This window comes from Typopeltis vanoorti, chromosome 24, assembly GCF_054136105.1.
Source record: "Typopeltis vanoorti isolate ZY-2024b chromosome 24, IOZ_Tvanoo_1.0, whole genome shotgun sequence".
Classification (NCBI taxonomy): Eukaryota; Metazoa; Arthropoda; class Arachnida; order Uropygi; family Thelyphonidae; genus Typopeltis; species Typopeltis vanoorti.
The window spans coordinates 72085139-72108477 of NC_143572.1; the positions used below are offsets into that span (position 1 = coordinate 72085139).

A 23339-nucleotide genomic window follows, 5' to 3' on the forward strand; every position below is an offset into this window, starting at 1 on the left:
TGTATCCAGAAATACATGAAGCTAGAGAAGGTAGCCCATAAGATTACTTGGCTATTGAAGAACACATGAACAAGTAGAGATAAGGAAGTTGTTATTCCTGTTTATAACACCTTGATACACCCACATCTGGATTACTCTGTTCAAGTCTGGGTTTCTTGGAGATGAGAGAGAGCAGTGGAGAGGATTCAGAGGCAAGTGACCAAGATGGTGAGTAGTTTGTGGAATTGTTCCCTATGAGGATAAATTGAGGGTGTGTGTGTGTGTGGATTGCAGAAGTTGGTTGATAGAAGAAAAACAGGAGATATGCTAGAAACATTTAAGTTGCTCAAAGGGTATTATGGGATTGATATATGGGAAATGTTTTAGCACTTGGCCAGAAGTTGAATAAAGATGTGGTTAGTAGGGGGTGTGAGGACTAGATTTTTTGCTTGGAGAGTTGCGAATGAGTGGAATGGGTTGCCAGAGTTACTTGTGAGTGTTTTGTCTGTTAATCGTTCAAGGAGAGGTATTATAGATTGTGTGGATAGATTGGGTCTCCCACGATGAGTCTTCAGACTCCGTGGAGGTGGCGTATTATAGTAATAATGTTATTATAAACAAAGATTAACCATAGTCTTAACCAAAGATAGGTTTATCTTTGATTTTTTTTATACATATTTATAAAGGTTGAAACAAAGAATTATCATCATCAAATTCCTGATATATTCATCTTGGGTCAAGGGGGCGTATACAGGATAATGTGATAGTACTATGAAAGGTTTAACCTGTTGTCCATAAGATCCAATATTGTCAGATCTTATGTTTCTAAGACATTCTTAAGGCACTTTTTACTGTATCAGCCCACTTAGATCCTCTGGGTCTTTTCATGCCATCCTGACAAAAAAAATTATTTTGCTAATCCTTCCTCTCCAATTCTGTTTAAGTTACCATATCACCTGAGATGAGCACTGCTCATACCTTTTTGAATGCTAACAGTGTCAAGTTGCTTTCTAATATCCTCATTTTTAACATGCTGGTGTCATTGATGTCATCTGTTCACTCCCCTAATCTTTCTTCAAAATTTCATGTCTGTAGTCTTGTCATTGATCAGATGTCTTATTTTTAACCCACTTCTTAGATCCATAAGTTAAAATTGGTTTGAACACTATCATGTATACAGTTTAGTGTTTCGACTAATTTCTCTCTTATTCCATATAAATTCATTCAGTTGACTACCTGCCATATCAGCTTTGCTAATTGTCTGTTTCATATATTTGATTTCCCATCTACACTAACAATTCTGCTGAAGTAGCTGAAATGTTTTACTTTTTTTTTTTTTTTAGGTTCTCTGCTCAAGATATTGTTGATTCTTTCAGTGTTCCTGTTTTCATTATCTGTCTTTTTATTGCTGATTTTCATAGTAACTTTATCACAGAAGTTATTCATTTTAGTCAGGGAATCCTGCAAACTTGTACTGGATTTAGGAATATAACATCATCTGCATAAAGTATAGCGCTAAGAGTAACATCTCCTTTAATATTAGGTTTAATGCCACTTTTCTTCATAATGTGATCCATACAGATGATGAATTACAGTGGAAATAATGTGCACTTTTGTATCACACCTGATTGAACATTGTCTTTCTGTAACTTTCAACTCAGATATAGACTATATCTGAGTTGACTATAGCTTGATATAACCATTTACACTATATAACTGTAGCATTTTGAACAGCTTTTATGATGGGGCTTAGGTATTTTTGTTCTCTGTATTTAAGAAGCAAGCTACAAGTGGAGTAAGTACTAAATAGAAATATACTTTATGGAAGTTTTTTCACTTGGCTATGCTACTAATTATATACTGGGTTTTATCCTTTATCCAAGTGTAAGCAAACAAAGTTTGCACCTCTGGGTCTGGCTCCCACTGATGAGACCTCAATAAAGGTGGAAACCAGTCTGGGTAGTGGCCCTTCCTTAATGCATAGCATTATACATATCTGCAAGGAGATATGCTTTGCATTAAGGGAGATACTAAGGCAAGTAATGAGAACTTATAGCACCTTTACCATGAGTTGTCCCTATCTTGAAAGTACTTCAGGTGCAAACTTTGTTTGCTTACACTTGGATAAAGGATAAAACCCAATGTATAATTAGAAATATACTTTTTTGCAATTACTAGATTATCATCTGCACTTTGTGTTTTTTTAAGTTGGTGTTTATGCTGAGCCAAAAGGTGAACTTCTTTGGATGCTTGGGGGCCAGCAGGGAGGAGTAACTCATCTACTTTTTTCTCCTGATGGTACAAAATTATATAGTGGTGGGAGAAAGGTAATTTTTTTTTTTAATCTGCAGTAGTATATTATGTATACCAACTTGTTCTTAAAACAACAGAATAATAGAATACAGTTACACATTATTTCTTTTATTTAGACTTAGAATAATGAACAATTTATGCTAGTTTGCATCTTTCATTTGAATGAAGTTGTAAAGAAAATCTCTCGTGTTTTCAGCATCCTGTAGTAGTGCTAGAGTGGGGGTTTTTATCATGAGACAAATAAGGATATACATTTGTTGCCTTGTGTCTTGTGTCTTACATACTTATAGATTGTATGTATATATTATATATGTATGTGCACACCAGGTGTCCTGTGATTAACTGAGATCAAAAAAAATATCTTGGTGAGCAATGAGAACCAGATTATAATCATAATCTGGTTCCCATTTTTTTAATTTTTTTTAATTATTTTTTTATTTTTAAAATAATAAAATAAATAAATAAAATAATCTAAATGATTTTATTTTCCATCTTAATGATATGTACTGTAGGTTATTTAAACAAAGAATATATTAAAAAATATGTTCATAACATTTCATTTTTTATCAGATGGTTTTATTGGTGTTGCTTTTTTTTTCCCACACTCTCATTCCACTAGTATTTCTTTCTCAGAAATAGAAATTTACCTTAGAAATCTGTTTTAGTCATCTTCTACACTAACTGGAAACCTCTAACTAATACATGATCATTAGTTTACATTATGCTATTGTAAATCAGCAAGGGACACTGACAAATGCCATGGAAGTTATTGGAAAACTCAAGTAGTTTTCTTGTAATCACTAATCAATTATGACTGTCTTGATGCATGGCTCATATAGTACTCACTCAACAGTCCTTTCTCACATACCGTATTTACTCGAATATAACTCACCTTCGCGTATACCTTGCGCCCCTAATTTTACTTTACAAAAAAAAAAAAAAAAAATTAAAAAGTTTCACATATTGTTCACACATGAAAAAAAGTTTAAAACTTTAAGAAATAGATAGTGAATGTTATGGTAGTTTCAGATATTTTGGAATTCAGTTGAAGAGAATCAGCATTTGAACTCAACAGTCGTCGGCTTGCCTTTGTCGTTGAGTTGCACAATCTTTTGTTAATTTATTTATGTTATTTATATCAGATATAGCACGTGAGCCACAGAACGTGGCAACAACTAGCGCTGTTCCAACAAGCATCATTTTGTATTCGGGTTCTCAATTAATGAAAACAGTTATGAAGTCAAACAAACATCTAATGGACTATTAATTATCAATTAATCTTTGGTTGTTGTGTTAAACTTTTATACACCATTATACTTTTATACACCCTGATGATGTAAGTCTTACGACGAACAAAACTTGTCTGGTTTTTTATTCTTTTAGTTTTTATTATTTAATAAACACGTGGTCTAAATACCGAAATCTATCTCCAGAAATTGTTTCTTTTAAACTTTAATAGTGTTCCTTAGTATCCACAATAGTGGCTAGTACATCAAAATTTAAACCAATCAAAATGTGAAATGAAACTAAACTTTTCTGTCATTCTGATTTTGAATATTTTTGTTGATATACAAAAGCTGTTTCATAAAACTAATTTTTATGAAAATATTCTTAAAATCATCATCATCATAGTGCTTATTACAAATATAGACCATATTAATCTGTTCTAGTCTCATTATCTGATATCCTCTTTTGAGATCTACCTGGCCTTTCCATTTGGGTTATGCTTTATTAATTGTTTAGGATATCAGGGGTTGGCCATTCAGTTTACATGTTCTATCCAGTTTTGTTTGTAATTGTTTAGTTTTTCTTCTGTTGATTTTATTTTTAGTTCTTTTAAATTATCTTCATTCTTTTATTGTCTAATGTTGTGTTTTGTTTCAGTTCTTCTCATGAATCTCATTTCACCTGGTTTTATTCTTTGTTTATCTTGTTTGTTTATTGCCAAAATTTCGCTGCCATATAATAATGTAGGCACTGCTAAAATATTGTATATTTTCAAGCGTGTTTCTCTTTGTATAATATTTGGATTGAGTGTTTATTTAGCAGGCCTATAATCTGTAAAAATGTTTAAGTTTTTAATTTTATGTCTTTTCTCCTTCATATGATATTTTACATCCAAAATGATTAAAAGTATTTATCTGTTTTATTATTAATAATTATTTTAGTTCTAATTGGAGTTTGTCCACAAAATGACATTGTTTTAGTTTTATCTATGGATATTTGTTTTACTATAATGATATATTGCTCTTTGTAAATTGTTTTCTTTATCTGATATTGCCTGATCATCTGCAAATAATAGTGTATTTTATTTTATTATTCTGGGAAATTTCTATACCTTGGTTATTTAAGGTGATCCATTGTATTAATATTTCATTAACATATATATATATATATATATATATGTTACGGTTAAAGTGAATAATTCCTAGAGGAATCTAGTAAATGTAATTAAAACATGTTTATAGGTTTTCATTCTCAATAGAAATTATAACAGCTTAGGTTAGGTTAGCTTAGGTTAATTTATAATGAAAAAAGTAAGGAAAGTACCTCTTTTGCACTCAATGAAATCAGAAATCATTATAACCTAACCTAAACTAACCTGGATGTCGCATGTCGAACCAGAGTGTAGTCGAAGTTTATCGTGGGCAGATTAATGGGGATAACAAATAAACGTTTTGTGGGCAGATGAATGGGGATTATAGATAAACGTTGTTGCTGTACCTCTTTCCTCATCAATGGAGAAAAACACCGATCAGATCCTTTCTGATTTATCTATTATCCCCATTCATCTACCCACAACTACAACTTTGAATTGTTATCCCCATTTATCTGCCAGCAATCATTAAGCTCAGCCCACAACAACGTTTATCTTTCATCCACATTAATCTGCCCATGACAAACTACGACTACACTCTGGTTCGACATGCGACATCCAGGTTAGTTTAGGTTAGGTTAGTTTATAATGATTTCTGATTTCATTGAGTGCAAAAGAAGTACTTTCCTTACTTTTTTCATTATAACCTAAACTAACCTAACCAATAAAGGTTAGGTTAGTTTAGGTTAATGATTTCCAACCGATAAAGGTTAGGTTAGTTTATAATGATTTCCAACTGAAAGATTAGGTTAGGTTAGTTTATAATGATTTATGATTTCTAATTTCATTGAGTGCAAAAGAAGTACTTTCCTTACTTTTTTCATTATAAATTAACCTAAGCTGTTATAATTTCTGTTGAGAATGAAAACCTATATATAAAACCTATAAACATGTTTTTATTACATTTACCAGGCTCCTCTAGGAATTATTCACTTTAACCGGTAATTATTAATAATAACCGGATTTATCACTTTAACCGTAACATATAAAAGTATTGGAGACAAAGGATATCCCTGTCTTACTCCTTGGTCTATAGATTGTTTTTCAGACATTTTTTCGGTTATTTTTATTTTTATTTCATTATATTTGTATATTTTCAATATTGCATGTAGTAAAATAGGTATATTTATTCTTTGTAATATATCAAATAGTATATATCTTTTTTACTTACTACCTTACTATCAAACAGCATCATTCACTCATTCTCTGAACTGTTTTACAGTTTCTGCATGCAACAAGACCAAGAGATTCTTCCGTGAAGGATCCTCAAATGCGTGGGAAGGCTTACGCGTTTGTTATACATGATGTAATGGTGCTAATTACGTGCTTTTGTGTGAAATATGTGAAATTGGCAACTCTCATCCGTTCACCCAAGGACAGAATCTCTCCTTTATCACACCCAGGAGTCTATAATAAGCTCGATCACACGAATGCTGTTCGTGTGATCGAGCTTATTACGGACCAGCAGGAAGAACTGTTGACATCCACCTCAGTGAACATAAAAAATACATCCGGCACTATCGCTATGGCAAGTCAGGTCTAGCAGACCATGCTTTAGATATCCCTATACACAGGATCGATTGGGAAAAAAGCAAAAGTGCTGTACAGAAGCCTTTATAAGGGGTGTTGTTCCTGGAATCAACAAAAGCCTTGAAACATATGCCAAACCTCAACAAGTATGGCTGTATAAATTTGCCAAAGATTTGGGAGACAGTCATCTTAAAACCAAATTAATACCTGTTTTTTTTTTTTCAACATAGATGGTACCTAATTAGGACTTTAGTCTTTGTATTGTATACTTACAATTGTTCAAACTAATCCCATTGTTATACCAGATGTGGTTGTCTCACGTACTGTGACAAACTGTTTTCATGCTCTGATGATGCTGGATAAAATACCAATGAAATATCAGTAATAAGTTAATAAATAATTATTTTCTTATCAGTCTGTGTTCTCAACTATACCATTAAAATTAATCAACTTGCACAGGGTGTCCCAAAATTCACGCAAGATTTAAATTTAGTGCCATTTGTGCGGTAAAGTGTTGCCAACGAGAAAAAAAAGGCAGGTGACAGCTGACAGTTCAGGGTTATTAAAAATGGAGCGTTACACGAAAGAACAACGCATTTTCATTGTTGAGCAATATTTTAAAAATAATGAATGTTTGGTAGCTACAGTTCGCAATTTTCGTACAAAATATGGTTGGAATAGTGATTTAACTTCATCAACTGTGAAAAGATTAATTAAAAAATTCAAGGAAACTGGATCAATTAGTGCTCTTATACACTCTTATTGTATAAGATGATTATTGTATAAGATCAATTAGTGATCTTATACAATTTCCCGTTTTGGCGATCAGAATTAGCCACCCAGATCATGTGACTTAACGCCATTGGACTTTTTTCTTTGAGGTTTTTTGAAGTCTAAGGTTTATGCCAACAAGCCCATGACCACCCACGCCTTGAAGGAGGAAATTGAGCACTGTATCAATGAAATTCAGCCACATTTATGCAAAACGGTCATGGAAAATTTCGACAAAAGAGTGCTTATGTGCCAGTAAAGCTGTGGAGGCCATTTACCCGATATGCTATTCCATGCATAACCCTATACTGTATACTTTATGAATCAATAAGAAATTACAATTTTTAATTAAAAAGCTGTGTTTTCTATCAAAATTACTTCTTGCGTGAAATTTGGGACACCCTGTATATACAGGTTAATGAGTTCACATCAATTACTTTAGTATCCCAAAATGCAATGCACATATCCTTACGGACATGTATAATGCTATGCATTATGGGAAGCACACTACCCAGAAGTGATACCACGGTTGAAGTAATGCAGAAGTCATATTTCCATATTGAAGTGAAGTATTGAACTGACTTCACTTGCAAACTTTGTTTGCATACTCTTGGATAAAGATGAAAAAACCAAGAATATAATTTCTTGTATCTTTAATTTATAGTATAACCAAGTGAAAAAGTTTTCAACATCTATCTCTAATCCAGAGTATTTTAGTTGTAAGGTGTGCCACCTTTTGGCTACTTGCATGTGGAAATATGACTCCAGCATTGCTTCAACCTTGGTATCACTTCTGGGTCTGGGTCCCACTCATAAGTGTGACCCAGTCAACAGTTCTTCCCAATCAACAAAATCTCCAGTCATCTGAAACCTGGTAAACCACCATATCTACCATTTAAAAAAAACAGCTGTCTACAAGATCAATTCCAGTTGTGGGCAAAGATCTGGGGAGATATACCAGTCAGAAAACATCAAAGTCATTGAGAATGAAAGAGAGCACAAATCAGGGCTAACAGTACATACAACAGATACAAAACATTTAGTAGAATGGCAACAAAAAAATTCTCCACGTTGATGACTACTTTTACTCAAGGGCATTCAAAGAATCAGCTGAAATAATGAAGTATTCTCTACAGTGTAACAAAAACAAGAGATAATTTTACATCATATCTGGTCTTCCTTAATCCATCATGACATGCTTGTATTTTTAAATTTATTCTTGCTATTTCCTGATGAACTGAAACAAAGTTTTTCATGAAACTGTCAATTTAAAACAATTTTTTTACTTCTCTGTGACTGGTTTAAATCCAGAAAATAGTAATTCTAATTAGTATGATGTAATTTACTGTACTTACTTTCTTTGTCTAAGCTGGTTAAATAGTTCTGTTTAATATTTTTAGGATGCTGAAATTCTTTGTTGGGATATTAGAAATCCTGGAAAGGTACTATTTTCTTTGCGAAGAATTGTTGTTACAAATCAGCGTATATATTTTGATATTAGCAGGTATGTCGGTCATGTTTTGTAATTAAATTTTACTTTTTTTCATGTATCAAATTTTTAAATATCAAATACGATTAGAAAAATAATTTTTAAAAATTTTGAGAAGCTACATTATTTATTTTAATTTTATAATATGCAAAACCATGATTTACATGACATCTGGTTTCTGGGATGATCCTAACATGTTCTGAATGTTAGAAGATAAATGTTTTTGACATTCACATAGGCAAAAACTACAAATAATAGATGTACTCAGATGCTTCAGGTATATCTAGTGTTTTTAAGTTTTTAAAACTTACTCTTCATCATCAAATTCCTGATATATACCCTTAAGCGGTGTACAGGATATGATAATACTACATGAAAAATTTACATCATTACTAACTTCCTATCTACAATTTTCCTCCAAATCAGTCTGTTACCTGTCAAGACTATAATATTATCAGATCTTATATTTCTGTCTTCTAAGACACTTTTTACTGTATCAATCCACCTATATCTTGGTCTTCCTCTGGGTTGTTTTCCTGCCATCCTGGCAGAGAACACTTGTTATGCTAATCTTTCCTCTCCCGTTCTGTTTAACATCCCAACTGGCCAGGACGTCTATAAACATCCAGCTAAATCTGGATACAATTCTATAACATCTATTGAATAACATGGATAAGAAGTGCAATTTGGTCTCACTATTTCATCCACATCGGCCGGTAAGGAGGTTAAGTGACCATACCACCTGAGATTAGCTCTGCTGATGCATTCCTGGATGCTGACGATGTCGAGTTCTTTCTTAATATCCTCGTTTTTAATATGATTTGCCATTGATGTTATCTGTTCATGCCCTCAATCTTTCTGAGGACTGTCATATCTGTGGTCTCTAGTCTTTGGTCAAGTTTTTTACTTCGGACCCAGCTCTCAGATCCATGTTAAAATTGGTTTGAACACTGTCTTGTATACAGCTAATTTAGTGTTTTGGCTAATTTCTCTCTTATTCCATATAAATTTATTCAGCTGACTTCCTACCATATCAGCTTTGTTGATTCTGTTGTCTATTTTAAGTTTTTAGTGAAGATGGTAAATATTTAATTTACCATCTTCACTAAAAACTGTGCATAAGTAGCTGAAATATTTTACTTGTTCTATAGGTTCTCCATTCACATTGCCGCTGATATTTTCAATGTTTCTGCCTATTTTCATTGTCTTTGTCTTTTTAATGGTGACCTTCATACCATATCTATTACAACAGCTATTCAATTTTAGTCAGAGAATCTTGCAGACTTGTAGTGGATTTATTTAGAAGTATAACATAATCCACATAAAGCAAAGAGCTGAGATTAACATCTCCAATTTTGATATCAGGTTTAATACCACTTTTCTTCATAATGTGATCCATATAGATATGAATAACAGAGGGGATAATGTACATCCTTGTCTGACATCAGATTTAACATTAAACCACCTTCTTGTACTTCCTTCAATTCTAACTGCTGACAACTCAAATAAAGACTAAGTATTGCTGGATATAATGCCCCATTGATAACATATAACTGTAGCATTTTGAACAGCTTCTCTCTTGGCACAATGTCATGCGCCTTTTCCAGATCTACAACACTTTAATACAGTTCTTTGTTATATTCCCATGATTTATCAACTATTTGTCGTAGAGTGAAAATCTGATCCTTACTGCCTCTATTTGTCCTGAATCTAGCTTGTTCTTCACCAAGATTCTCTTCCACAATCCTTCTCAACCGTTTCTCAAGTATACTTGCATATATCTTACCAGGAACACTCAGTAGGGAAATACCTCTATAATTCTCACATTCAGTTTTATTTCCCTTTTTATATATGGGTACTATGAGAGCTCTGCTCCAAACATCTGGAATTCATCCTTCTGTTCATGCCTTTTTAACTATGCAATGCAGCAACTGTAAGACCTTTATATACCTCCATACTTGAGCATTTCTGGTCAAATATAACCTACTCCTTCTGCCTTTCCACATTTCAGGCTTTTGATGACTTTTTCTACTTCAAGTATGGATATGTATTCCTGACTGCATGCCTGGTCAGTGTTTTTTTTTTTTTTACCACTGTGCTGTCATCACTGCTTGTTTCATTAGCAGTTTTTTGAAGTAATTACTCCATACTTCAAGGATATCTTTTTCTCCTGTTTTCATATCATCTTTATCATCTCTAATTCCTTTTACAGCACTCTTTCCTCCATTTCTGAGCTTCTTCAACAACCTACAGAATATCTTGCTGCTGCCTTGATATTTATTTTCCATGTTCTTACCAAAGTCCTCCCATGCTAGTTTTACACAGAGTTTAGCTTTCTCACATTTGTCTCAGTATTCTCTAAGCACAAGCTGACTTATTTGGAATAGGGATGGCTATTTTTGCACAGTCATTCCTACACTTGCACTCATTTGTTCCAGGGTTGGCTACACACATGCTTGATTACTTCCCCATCCTCTAATTTCTTTAGTTTCCCTGGTTTTACATTTCCAAACTCTCACTGAACAAAATTTTCTCTAAGGACCTAACTCCAAAACCTATAGCTATAAAGTGCCAAGTCAATTTTTAACAGTAAAAAATATAACATGGAAAAAAACCACCATGCTCCACCACAGTTAATTCAAAAAAACAGAGACTTTTCTTAGAATCAGCAGCAGCTCTCAGAAATCAACCAAATCTTAATAAATACGGTTGCATTAAGCTTCCTAAGATTTGGGAAACACTTATCACCAGAGGTGCCACCTACAACTGCCTTCAGAGGGCGATCCACCTAGTTAGGACTTTAGAGTCACCCATGTGGTTGGGCTTAGTATTGTTTGTTATTTGTGTTTATGTTACATTAGTTTTTTGTAATCCCTGAAGATGTCTCAGTGACTGAGACGAAATATATGAAGTTTTAAATTCTGTTTTAATCCTTTCTGAGTGTTGTAAAAAAATCCATTAAGCCCCCAGCATATGTCCTCATAGCACTTAAGCCTCTGCACATGGTTTCCCAAAATATTTTTGTATGTCTGACAATCATTTCATTCTCTGCTATTTAGATCCCCAACAAGGACCAACTTTTCTTTTTTCATTGTGTCAGTTGCTTTCTCTAAAGCTTCAAAAAATTCCTCCACTTCTACCTTTAGTAGAACCTTCTGTGAGACCATAGGCACAAATAAGTCTCATTGTCTAGTTCCTCATTCTGATATTTGCCCACATCACTCTACTTGAGACTGCCTGCCATTCGAGAAGATTAGCCTCATATTGTTGAATACTATGGCTTCTCCTTCTTTTTCTTATTTGACATTGCCTGAACATAACATTTCGTATTTATTGCTCAAAAAGATAACATCGATTTTTGCCTTTTTTTTTTTTTGTTTCAGTCATCCTTATTATGTCGATCTGGTAGTTATCCAATTCCTCAGCTAGCTCCATTTCTTTGCTATTCAGGCTTCTTATGTTGATAATAAAATTTACTATGTAAGTTTTAATGTTAGTAAGTTAAAACTTACTAAATTATATAATTTTGTTCAAAATATGTTATTTTACAAATATTTAATGGGATTTTATTCATATACACTTGAATTTTTATATTTCGTTTTATTTATATATATGTTATATTTTTTTCTCTTAAAAATTGACTTGGCACTTTGTAGCTATAGGTTTTGGAGTTAGGTCCTTAGAGAACATTTTGTTCAGTGAGAGTTTGGAAATGTAAAACCATGGAAACTAAAGATATTAGGGGATGGGGAAGCAATCAAGCATGTGTCTAGCCAACCCTGGGACAAATGAGTGCAAGTGTAGGAATGACTGTGCAAAAATAGCCACCCCTATTTCTGCACAGTCATCCCTTCACTTGCACTCATTTGTCTCAGGGGTGGCTACACACATGCTTGATTGCTTCCCCTCCCCCTAATATCTAATATCTTAAGATAGATAAGTATGAGTGCAGGAATGATTGTGAAGAACTGTGTGCAGTTTCCCAGGTGTCGAATCGGAGTGGGCAGGTAATGACATTATGTAAATGTAACTACAGGCCCAAGGGGATGTTTAAATGTATGTACACAAATTCACGAACTATCAGAAATAAAGGAGAGGAGTTTTTGACATTGGTCAGCTCGATTTGACCAAAAATTATTGATATCAGCAAGACTTGGTTGTCAGAAAATGATATATTTACAGGAATTGAATCGAGCGGATATTGTATTTTCAGAGAACATAGAAGGAACAGGGGAGGAGGAGGAGAGGTATTATTAATGATAGTTGATGAACTTCAACCAACAAAAATACAAGTTAAGGAAGATAGTAGATCTAATGGAAATGGTTCATTTGAGGGCTGTTGGTGTGATATGATATGTCTGGTGCCAATTGGATAAAATATATTGTTGATTGCTGCTATGGACCTGGGAGTCCAGAAGAAGATGCAGACAACATTCATCAGCAGATTAGCACAATGAATGCAGACCAAGCAATTATCATGGGAGACTTCAGCTTTGGTGATATAGATTGGAAAGAAAAAAGGGCACATGGCAAAATGGAAATGGAATTCATAAGTGCAGTCCATCAGGTATATACAGGTCCTGACATCCATCAAATTCACCCTACACATCCATAAACTGCACACCATTCCTCCTGCACAACTTTCTCATTGGCAATTATGGCTCTTCTGGGTTCTGTCCTATCATACCAGTGGCAGCAGACTCAGTCTTTACTCTCTTACTCTTCATTTTTGCTTCTAACAACTCTTTCATATGTTCTCTCATTGCATATTTCAATGAATGGTGCATATTTGCTCTGCATAAATTTTGTTCTGACAGGTCATAATAATTATGATTGTAATACTTCAGGAACTTAGCCATAATTTGTTATTAACAAATATTAGCCCTTAATTTAAATTCTGATTAGGCTACAACTATTGCAGTATCATTAATAAGTAATATGAATTTGATTTCTGGCCATGTAAAGCAGGATGTAGCATCAATATAGTGTTTTGTTTTTTCCAATCAGAAGCCAGGCCAGTATAGTAACTGCTACCAAATTAGTGTTACTTTAGTATGCTATTTTGAGTGATGTAACTTATTTCTCTCTGTGTGTGTGTGTGTGTGTGTGTGTGTGGCCTTCAGATCTTAATATGAAGGGCAAGAAATTGAGAAATTTAATTTATTACTATTTTGTCTTGATCCTCCTCAGAATACATTGGACTAGTTATGAAACATGGTTAAAAAAAGAGCTGAGGTTTGATTAAATTAAAACACCTAATGTGACATGTAGCGATTAAAAAAAATTACATGGAATGTTTGAAGGATAGCAGAGTTGAGAGGGGGAGAAAGACAAAAAATAAATAATGCCACATCAATGAATTGGTGTATAAACATACACTCATCTCGATTCCTGTTATTATGCACTGTGAGACTACAGACTGTAGTTGAACTCAAGAGAAAGAGTTAGTATGACACTCATTTTGAATGTTGGTCCTGGTATCTTATAAGTTAGAAATGGTGAGCTGATTATCCTTTTTTTCTAATAATTTGAGTTCTGAAATTATCTAATAATAGCAATAACAATGATACAGTAGTTGAAAGTGGGTACCCTTTTGTAGTAATTGAAAATTGTCTCCATATAATATTGAGCCTAGTTCTGTAAATTCATTAAGTATATGGTGGTGATTGTGGAGTCCTGAAAATAAAATAAAAACTATTCATAATGACATAAACTTATCCACTTTACAAACTATTTCTGTGTTCTCCCCTTTTTATTATATACTGAGCATCAACTGTACTTTCCAAATTCAGTTTAAAAAAATAAATAATTGACGACTATTTCTAATCCAGAATATTGCACTAATATTGTGATATCATACCTTTTGCTTCTTTTATATGTGAAATATGCCATCTACTATCAAGATAGTAGAAGGCATATTTCTCTGGGTTTAGCTCTTGCTGATGAGACTTCAATAAAGATCAAAACTAGTTAGTCTGAATAATATAACCCTTAGTCCATAATACATGCCTGAGAAGGGAGTATTCTAACATGAATTCTAACATAAACTTGAGAAGGGAGTATTCTATGTATTATGGGATATAGGGCAACACAATATTTCATGTGCTTATGAAATTTTATGCTCACACTTGGACAAAATAAGGATGAAAACAAGAATACAATTTATTGTCAGATATAATTTCCTTTCCTTCCCAACAAAATAATCTGATTTGAAACTATACAGTGGAAGATTGGTGTATTTAACGCTCCTGTGAAATTGGTGATTTTTATCTGTTTTATTGTGTTATTTTCTTAGAATAATTAGTCTTTATAGTGACATTACTGCTGATTTTCATGCATTTATTAGTATTTGATATATTTCCTGATATTTTGTTAGTATATCGTTAATATTAAAGTAGTACAATGAAATAGTGCCAAAACCTTACAACATGATACTCAACCTATGGGGCGTGCTCCCTTTGGGTGGAGGGGGGGGGGGCACGAAGAAAGGGAAAATCAAAGGAAAAACTGAAAAACTCCCTTATTGAAACAAAAAGCATTTAATGAACTATTTATTGACACAAAAACAATATAAAACAAAAACATAAAATACACTCTGAAAATAAAATAATAAAATGCATAAAATCCACTGTATCGAATAAACTAGTTACACTTACAGGAACATATTAATATTGCAAAATATGCCGAGCAACTAATTAAAACTAAACAATAACAATGAATTTAAAAATTAATGGCTTCTTTTGGTCTGTGTTGCAGAGCAAAGCTTTTCATATGATGGTGATACATTGGGAATTGACACTCTTAGTTCAATTTTTATATTTAACTGAGATCTATAATTTGTTTTTAAGGCAACCACTGCAGAAAACCCAGTTTCACAAAGATAAGATGATGGAAATGGCAAAAATGCATGAAAAGCTCTTGACTTTAGTGCAGAAAATTCATCATCAACACCAGCTCAAAATTCAAACACATGAAGTCTATAAATTCTTCCTCTTCTTCAATTGAGAAACCTTCAGGGGTAATTTGAAATGGGTTTCTAACCCACTCATACATTGCCATTGTATTGTCGTCGGTTATATAATAGTTTCTAAAATTCGTCATCAACATTGTTAAATAAGTTTCAGCAGTTGCAAATAAAACTTTGTGTTGCCCTTCTGCCTTGTAGATTTTGATAAATTCATCCGCATTTGCAAATATCTACTAATTTTTGTAGCTTTACTTTTTTGTTCCATAACTCTAGTTTTTTACAAAAAGCATGATCTTTGTCAGTGCTCTCTAATATATGTGTATTTTTTCCTTGCAGTTGCAGGTTTAATATACTTAATTCCTCAAATATGTCCACCAAGTAGCTCAATTTCATCACAAATAAGTGGTCTCTAAACTTCTGCTTCTTCGTGATTTTCCTCCTCCAAGAAAATTGCTATTTCGTCTCTTAATTCATAAACACGTAAACATTTTCCCTGTGATAACCATCTTTTCTTGCAGTAAAATAGTAATGCTGAATGTTCTGCTCCAGCCATGTCTTTTCAAAGTTCAGAAAACAGTCTTTAAGAGTCTCATTTTTATTTAATTCAATGTTTAGAATTTGTGCAAATTCCAACACAATTTTTCCACTGTATATTTCGTTTGCATATAAAATTGTTCAATATTTTGAACAATTCAGGTGCTGTGGCTCTTCTTTCTGTTGGTTTACAAAACGATAACTCTTCAACTGCTGATAATCTATTGCAAAATCGAACATAAGCAATTAAATGACAATCTTTGTTGCTATCTGTTATTACCTCGTCAAGCTTGAATTGAGAATAATTGGTCACAAAGCTTCGGCAAAAGTTGTTGCTGCATATCTTCACATATATCACCAATTCGCCAAGCAACAGTATGCTATTTGCTATTTCATTTGATAAAGGTATGCACTATAGTTGTTCTGCAAAACTTTCTCCAAGCATAGTTTCCACAATATCAATCGCAGCTGGCAGAATTAGGCTTCTCCGATGGTGTGGGGCTTTTTGCATCTAGCATATTTAATATGCAACTTCGTAAGAACCTAGTAAAGCTTTTTCATTTAAAGACAAAGCTTTTTTGATGCCAGATTTTTGCTTTTTTCAAAACATTTCAGTTTGGCAGCAAAGACCCCTCGAGGTTTGTTAACATACTCCTTATGAAGTGTTTCCAAATGTCTTTTAAGTTTATTCGGTTTCATGCTATCAGCTGCTAAAATTTTCAAACAAATAACACACAGTGGTCTTTCTTTATCATTTACTTCAGCCGCTGTAAAACCAAAATCTAAATATTCTGCCACATACTTTCTTGATTTTACTTTTGGAGTGATATTCTGTGAACCTAAATGTATTGGCTTCGACGCTCCACAGTTGTCAGATGCCTCCTTACATCAATTTTAAATGAAAAATTTATCCATTTTACTATGATAAAAGAGATTGTTTTTATACCGTGTATCACAGTCGTTGCGAATAGGAGTAAAATAACACCGACCATCGGCTTCTCACTGTTGCAGTGTTACTGCTGTCTTGCCATTTCAAGCCTTATTTATACCTGCAGAAACATTTCCAGAACATTTGAGATTTCCTGTGATGAAATCGTGAATGTTTCCAAAATGCTGATATGATTCAACGGTCTGTGTCTCAACACAAGAATTGCAAAGGGGGGGGGGCACCACAAAAATGAATATTAAAAAATGGGGGACACATGAAAGAAGGCTGAGAAAAACTGCCTTACAAAATCAAAAAGGAATGCACAGAATTATGACATTTCAGAAACTAATGAGGGGACATCAAGAATTTTTATTTTAATTTTTAAATATAAAAAATATTTATATATTCTTTATATTCATCCCACACATGAGAGGTACAAGAACCTAAGAACCTTTGGAAATATCTAGACTGAAGTAAATCATTGAGACTTATTTGTGCCTATGGTCCCACAGAAGGTTCTACTAAGGTAGAAGTGGAGGAATTTTTTGATGCTTTAGAAAAAGCAACTGACACAATGAAAAAGGAAAAGTTGGTCCTTGTTGGGGATCTGAATAGCAGAGTAGGAAATGATTGTGAGACATACAAAAATATTTTGGGAAAATTTGGAGAAAAGAGCAAAGCCAATAATAATGGCAAATACCTGTTGGATTTCTGCTCAGGACATGGACTGGTTATTACTAACACCATGTTCCAACATAAAAATGTGGAGAGAAGAGGCAAGGAATAATAAAAGTCTCATTGACTATGTTATTGTTGATAGTGATGTTTTCTCCCTGGTGCAGGACACCAGAGTGTACAGAGGATTTGAAATTGGAAGCAATCACTATTTAGTCTTGAACAGGATAAAATTGAATTTCATATTGAAAAGAATAACGTGTAAGAAAGTTTTAAAGCGAATAAAAGTTGAGCAGCTCTCAGATGTGAACTGTAGACTAACATATACAAAGATTATTGAAGAAAAAATGAAAGTTTGAGAACAGGAACCAAACCTTGGAGATTCAGTGGCAAGCCTTGAAGAAAACCCTGATTGATTCAGCCAGAGAGGCATGTGGTGAGGTTGTCTGCAAGGATAGAAAAATCAGGACTCCATGGTGGACACAGGAAATTAAAGAGGCTATGAAGGAAAAGAAGAAATCATATCAAAAGTTCCTGGCAAATAAGTCAGCTTGTACTCTTAGAGAATACAGAGACAAATGTAAGAAAGTGAAACATTGTGTAAAACTAGCTAAACAAAAGTCATGGGTGGACTTTGGCAAGAACATAGAAAATAAAAATCAAGAAGGTGGTAAGATATTCTGGAGGTTGTTGAAGAAGCATAGAAATGGAGGAAAGAGTGCTGTAAAAGGAGTTAGAGATGATAAAGGTGACATGAAAACAGGAGAAAAAGATATCCTTGAAGTATGGAGTAATTACTTCGAAAAATTGCTAAATGAAACAAGCAGTGATAGCACAGTGGTAAAAAAACACTCAACAGGCATACAGTCAGGAATACATATCCATACTTGAAGTAGAAAAAGCCATCAAAGGCTTGAAATGTGGAAAGCCAGCTGGAGTAGATAATATTCGGCCAGAAATGCTGAAGTATTGTGGTATAAAAGTCCTACAGTGGCTGCACTGCATAGTTCAGAAAGCCTGGACAGAGGAACAAATTCCCGAATAGTGCACATATATAAAAAGAGAAATAAAACTGAATGTGAGAATTACAGAAGTATTTCCCTACTGAGTGTTCCTGGCAAGATCTATGCAAGTATACTTGAGAAACGGTTGAGAAGAATTGTGGAAGAAAAGCTTGGTGAAGAACAAGCTGGATTCAGGCCAAATAGAGGCTGTCAGGATCAGATCTTCACTTTATGACAAATAGTCGAGAAAGTATTGGAATATAACAAAGATATGTATTTAAGTTTTGTCGATCTGGAAAAGGCATATGACAAGGTGTCAAGAGAGAAGCTATTCAATATGCTACAGTTATATGGTGTCAATGGGGCATTATATCAAGCAGTACTTAGTCTGTATTTGAGTTGTAAATCAGCAGTTAGAATTAAAGGATGTACAGGAAGATGGTTTAATATTAAATCTGTTTTGAGCCAAGGAATGTACATTATCCCCTCTGTTATACATTATCTATATGGATCACATTATGAAGGAAAGTGGTATTAAACATGATATCAGAATTGGAGATGTTAATGTCAGCTTTTTGCTTTATGCGGACGATGTTATACTTCTGAATAAATCAGCTACAAGTTTGCAAGATTCCTTGAGTGAATTGAATAACTGTTGTAATAGATGTGGTATGAAGGTCAGCATTTAAAAGGCAAAGACAATGAAAATAGGTAGAATTGTTGAAAATGTCAACTGTGTTGTGAATGGGGAACCTGTGGAATAAGTAAAACATTTCAGCTACTTAGGCACGATTTTTGGTGAAGATTATTATTATTATTATTATTATTTTCGGGCTACTCCAGGGAGTCCTTAGACTCATCGAGGGAGGCCCTAAACATCATGTCCACACAACTATACGACATTCTCACAGTATCTATCATACCTTGCCTTTAACTCGCTCACTTTCATAGCACCCACAACAGACTCAGGCAGCTTATTCCACTCATTTACCACTCTAATAGTAAAGAATCCAGCTCTAACACCACTGCTAACCACACTCTTGCCCAGCTTCCATAGTGTACTAGGTGGGAGAACTAGGTGTCCCCTAGTTCTCCCACCACCAGTCCTGATCTCAAAAATATCCTCTGAATTAATCTTATAGAATCCTTTTAGCAATTTGAATGTCTCAATCATATCTCCCCTTTTCTGGCTATCAACCAGTTTCTGCAACCCACAAATCTTCAACCTGTTCTCATATGGTTCATTCCATAGACCTGCTATCATCTTAGTCACTCGCCTCTGGATCCTCTCCACCTCCTTCCCATCAAGAAATAACCGAGGTGACCAAATCTGGGCACAGTAGTCAAGATGAGGTCTTATTAAGGCTCGGTACAGAGGTACAATAACTTGCTTGTCTCTGCTCGTTAAGGTATTTTTCAACAACCAAGTGAGTTGATGAGCTGATTTAGCTACTTTTGCAATGTGCCCCTTAAACTTCATCTGCCTATCCACCAACACTCCCAAGTCACTGGCCTCATCAATCTCTTGGAGTACAGTTCCACCCATGTGGTATACTGCTGCTTATCTTTTCACCCCAAAATCCATAACCTTACATTTTGTCACATTAAATTGACATCCATTCTCCTTAGCCCAGAACTCCAATCTATCTAAGTCATCCTGCAAGACTTTGACATCTTCTGCATTCACTATTGCCCTACCCAACTTTGCATCATCAGCAAACAAATGAACTGTTCCACTTAGATCTTTCCCTATATCGTTAATATACAGATTAAACAGCAGTGGTTCAAGAACAGAACCCTGCGGCACACCACTAGTCACAGGCCGTCTTTTGGACTCCACTCCTGAATAAACCACTCTTTGATATCTCTCCATCAACCACCCACCTATCCATCTCACCAACCCTATATCCATTCCCATATGTTGTAGTTTACGGATTAGAATTCCATGTGGTATCCTGTCAAACGCCTTTGCCAGGTCCAGCAGTATCACTGTAAACCCATTTCCCTTATCCAGTTCAGCCGTCACCTTGTTATAAAACTTGAGCAAGTTACTCAGGCATGATCTACTCTTTACAAAGCCATGCTGTCCCTTGTACAATATCTCATTTTCATCAATCCATTCCTGTATTTTTCTCTTGACTACTTTCTCCAAGACCTTGACAACAACTCCTGATATGCTGATCGGTCGGTAATTTGCAACCATAGTCTTGGATCCTCCTTTATGCAGTGAAACTATTTTCCCCTCTTTCCACGCCTTCGGGACTAAACCAGACCCGAGACTCAGATTAAACAACATGGTCAAGGGCACTGATAATTCCTTAGCTGCTTCACGCAAGACCCGTGCTGGTATACCATCCAATCCCACAGATGTATTCACATTAAGGTTCTGTAATAGACTATTCACCTCCACTTCATTCATCACAATTCCCGTATAAACTAATGGCTCCTTCATTTTTTCAATGTCTCCACCTGGATGATATACTTTTGCAAAGTGCGTGCTCAGTAACTCCAGTATATCGACTGGTTCAGTGACCTCCTTACCATAGTCATTCCTTAAAATCATTTTGCCATTTACAGTTTTTTCTTGCTTGCAGCATATTGAAAGAATTGTTTGGGATTCTCTTTTGCTTGCATAGCTAGTTTCCTTTCATAATCGGCTTTTGCTGTTTTTACCACACTCCTTGCCCTTCTGGCCTGCACTTTATACCGTTCATGTGCCTGCAGGTCACCCCTTTCTTTAAATTCCCTCCACAGTTGTTTCTTTTTTTGCAGCTCAAGCTTAATGGTGTTATTCATCCATTTAACCCCTACTTGTTTTACTATTCGTACCCTAGGTATACGTGATGGTATACAAGATGGTAAATTAAATATGGAAATAGACAACAGATTCAAGAAAGTTGGTATGGTAGGAAGTCAATTGAATAAATTCATATGGAATAAGAGAGAAATTAGTCAGAACACTAAATTAGCTGTATACAAGACAGTGCTCAAACCAGTTTTAAGTTATGGATCTGAGAGCCGGGTCAGAAGTAAAACACTTGACCAAAGACTAGAGACCGCAGATATGAGAGTCCTGAGGAAGATTAGAGGCGTGAACAGATGGCATCAATGGCAATACCATAGTAAAAACGAGGATATTGGGAAAGAACTTGACACTGTCAGCATCCAGGAATGCATTAGCAGAGCTAATCTCAGGTGGTATGGTCACTTAAAGAGAATGGGCGAAGAAAGATTAGCAAAACAAGTGTTTTCTGCCAGGGTTGGCAGTAAAATGACCCAGAGGAAGACCAAGATATAGGTGGATTGATACGGTACAAAGTTCCTTAGACAATAGAAATATAAGATCTGATAATGTTGGAGTCTTGACAAGTAACAGACTGATTTGGAGGAAAATTGTAGATAGGAAGTTAGTAATTATGTAAATTTTTCATGTAGTACTATCATATCCTGTACACCCCTTGAGGGTACATGTCAGGAATTTGATGATGGTGAAGTGAATTATTAGATGGATAACGAAGGAATTGCAAAAAGTTGAAAAGCAGTTAGGGAGGCCTCAGAAGGACAAATAAACAGCATAAGAAGAAACAAAAAGAGCATTGAATCAGGTAATATTTTAGGTAAAGATAATGCAGTAGGTAAAATCAGTTATAAAAAGAAAGTTGAAGATTTTTCATAAAACTTGCAGCTGAAGGCTGCGATTACTTTGGGTTTTCTGGGTACTAAAATAAAAAAAAAATTAACAAATGTCATTGAAAAGCAGGAAAGAAAAAATAGTAGTTTTGGTCTGAACAAATGATTTTTCTGGTGATAAATACTGTATGAGAGGGGGGATATGAGAAGACTGTTAGAAAAAGCAAAAGTGAAGAGTAAATGTGAGAAAGTGAAAATAGTTAGTATATGATAGAAATGAATTAAAATGGCTGTTATGGCAAATGATTCGATGTGTAGGCTGTGTAGAAAGAATTGTTGTGAGTATTTCAATTTGTGGCATGAGTTTAGGGAAGAATGGATTTGTATAAGAGGGATGCCTACACTTGAATGCATTTGGTATCAGGAGTCTGGAAAAATTAATTGGAATGCAACCTAACAGAGAGTGGGAAACTAAATTATAATGAGTGAAATAGTGCAAAGCCATGCAAAAGAGCAACCATTTTATGTAACTGTGTTAATGAGAGGAATGTGCATTATCATGGGAATGATTGAGGAAAAAACGATTGTGCATTCATCTGGTCCAGACTTATTAAGCAATTGTGCAAGGATATCAACATAAACAAGGTATTATATAAGGATAGAGATCTGCAAGTTGTCCAACCTGGTTATGCAGACTACAGAAGTGAGTATACAAAAAATGCAAACAGGTAACTTATTATGTATGTACATGAATGCCAGGAATATCAGAAACAGATGGGTTGAGTTTGTCTTATGGACACCTTAGGGTCTCAGGCATTAGTGAGACCTGGTTGTCAGAGGCAGATATAATACTTTGTTTTGAAAATGATATAGTATTTTTAGAAAGGATAGACATAATAGAAGAAGATAGGGTAGGCTACTAATAATATTGGATGATTTTTGAGTTCAGTTATTGTAGAAAGCTATGACTACAATATTAGTATCAATTTTCCATCTGGCAGTGAGTTTGAAGCCATATGGTGTAAAGTGCACTCAACAAGACCATATACATAGTGAGAGTGTTTACTTATTATTATCCTAAGACCCCCACAGAGTCGCAGACTCATCTAGGAGGTACCATTTGTCATACACACAACTCATCA

General features: G+C 34.5%; 1 protein-coding gene across 2 annotated transcripts in view; it reads left to right on the plus strand.

The window, feature by feature from the left end:
* WDR79 (Telomerase Cajal body protein 1 homolog) overlaps nt 1–23339 on the plus strand; it is a 238588-nt gene that overhangs the window by 129686 nt on the left and 85563 nt on the right. Inside the window, exons 8-9 of one of the 2 annotated variants that reach the window (XR_016550413.1) lie at nt 2188–2306; nt 8371–8412. Coding sequence is in view for 1 of the 2 variants with exons in the window: in XM_090413474.1 (XP_090269600.1) it covers nt 2188–2306; nt 8371–8474 (223 nt within the window). In the remaining variant the exon portion in view is untranslated. Of the gene's footprint in view, nt 1–2187; nt 2307–8370; nt 8475–23339 lie in introns of both variants that reach the window. The other variant, XM_090413474.1, reaches the window with a different exon arrangement.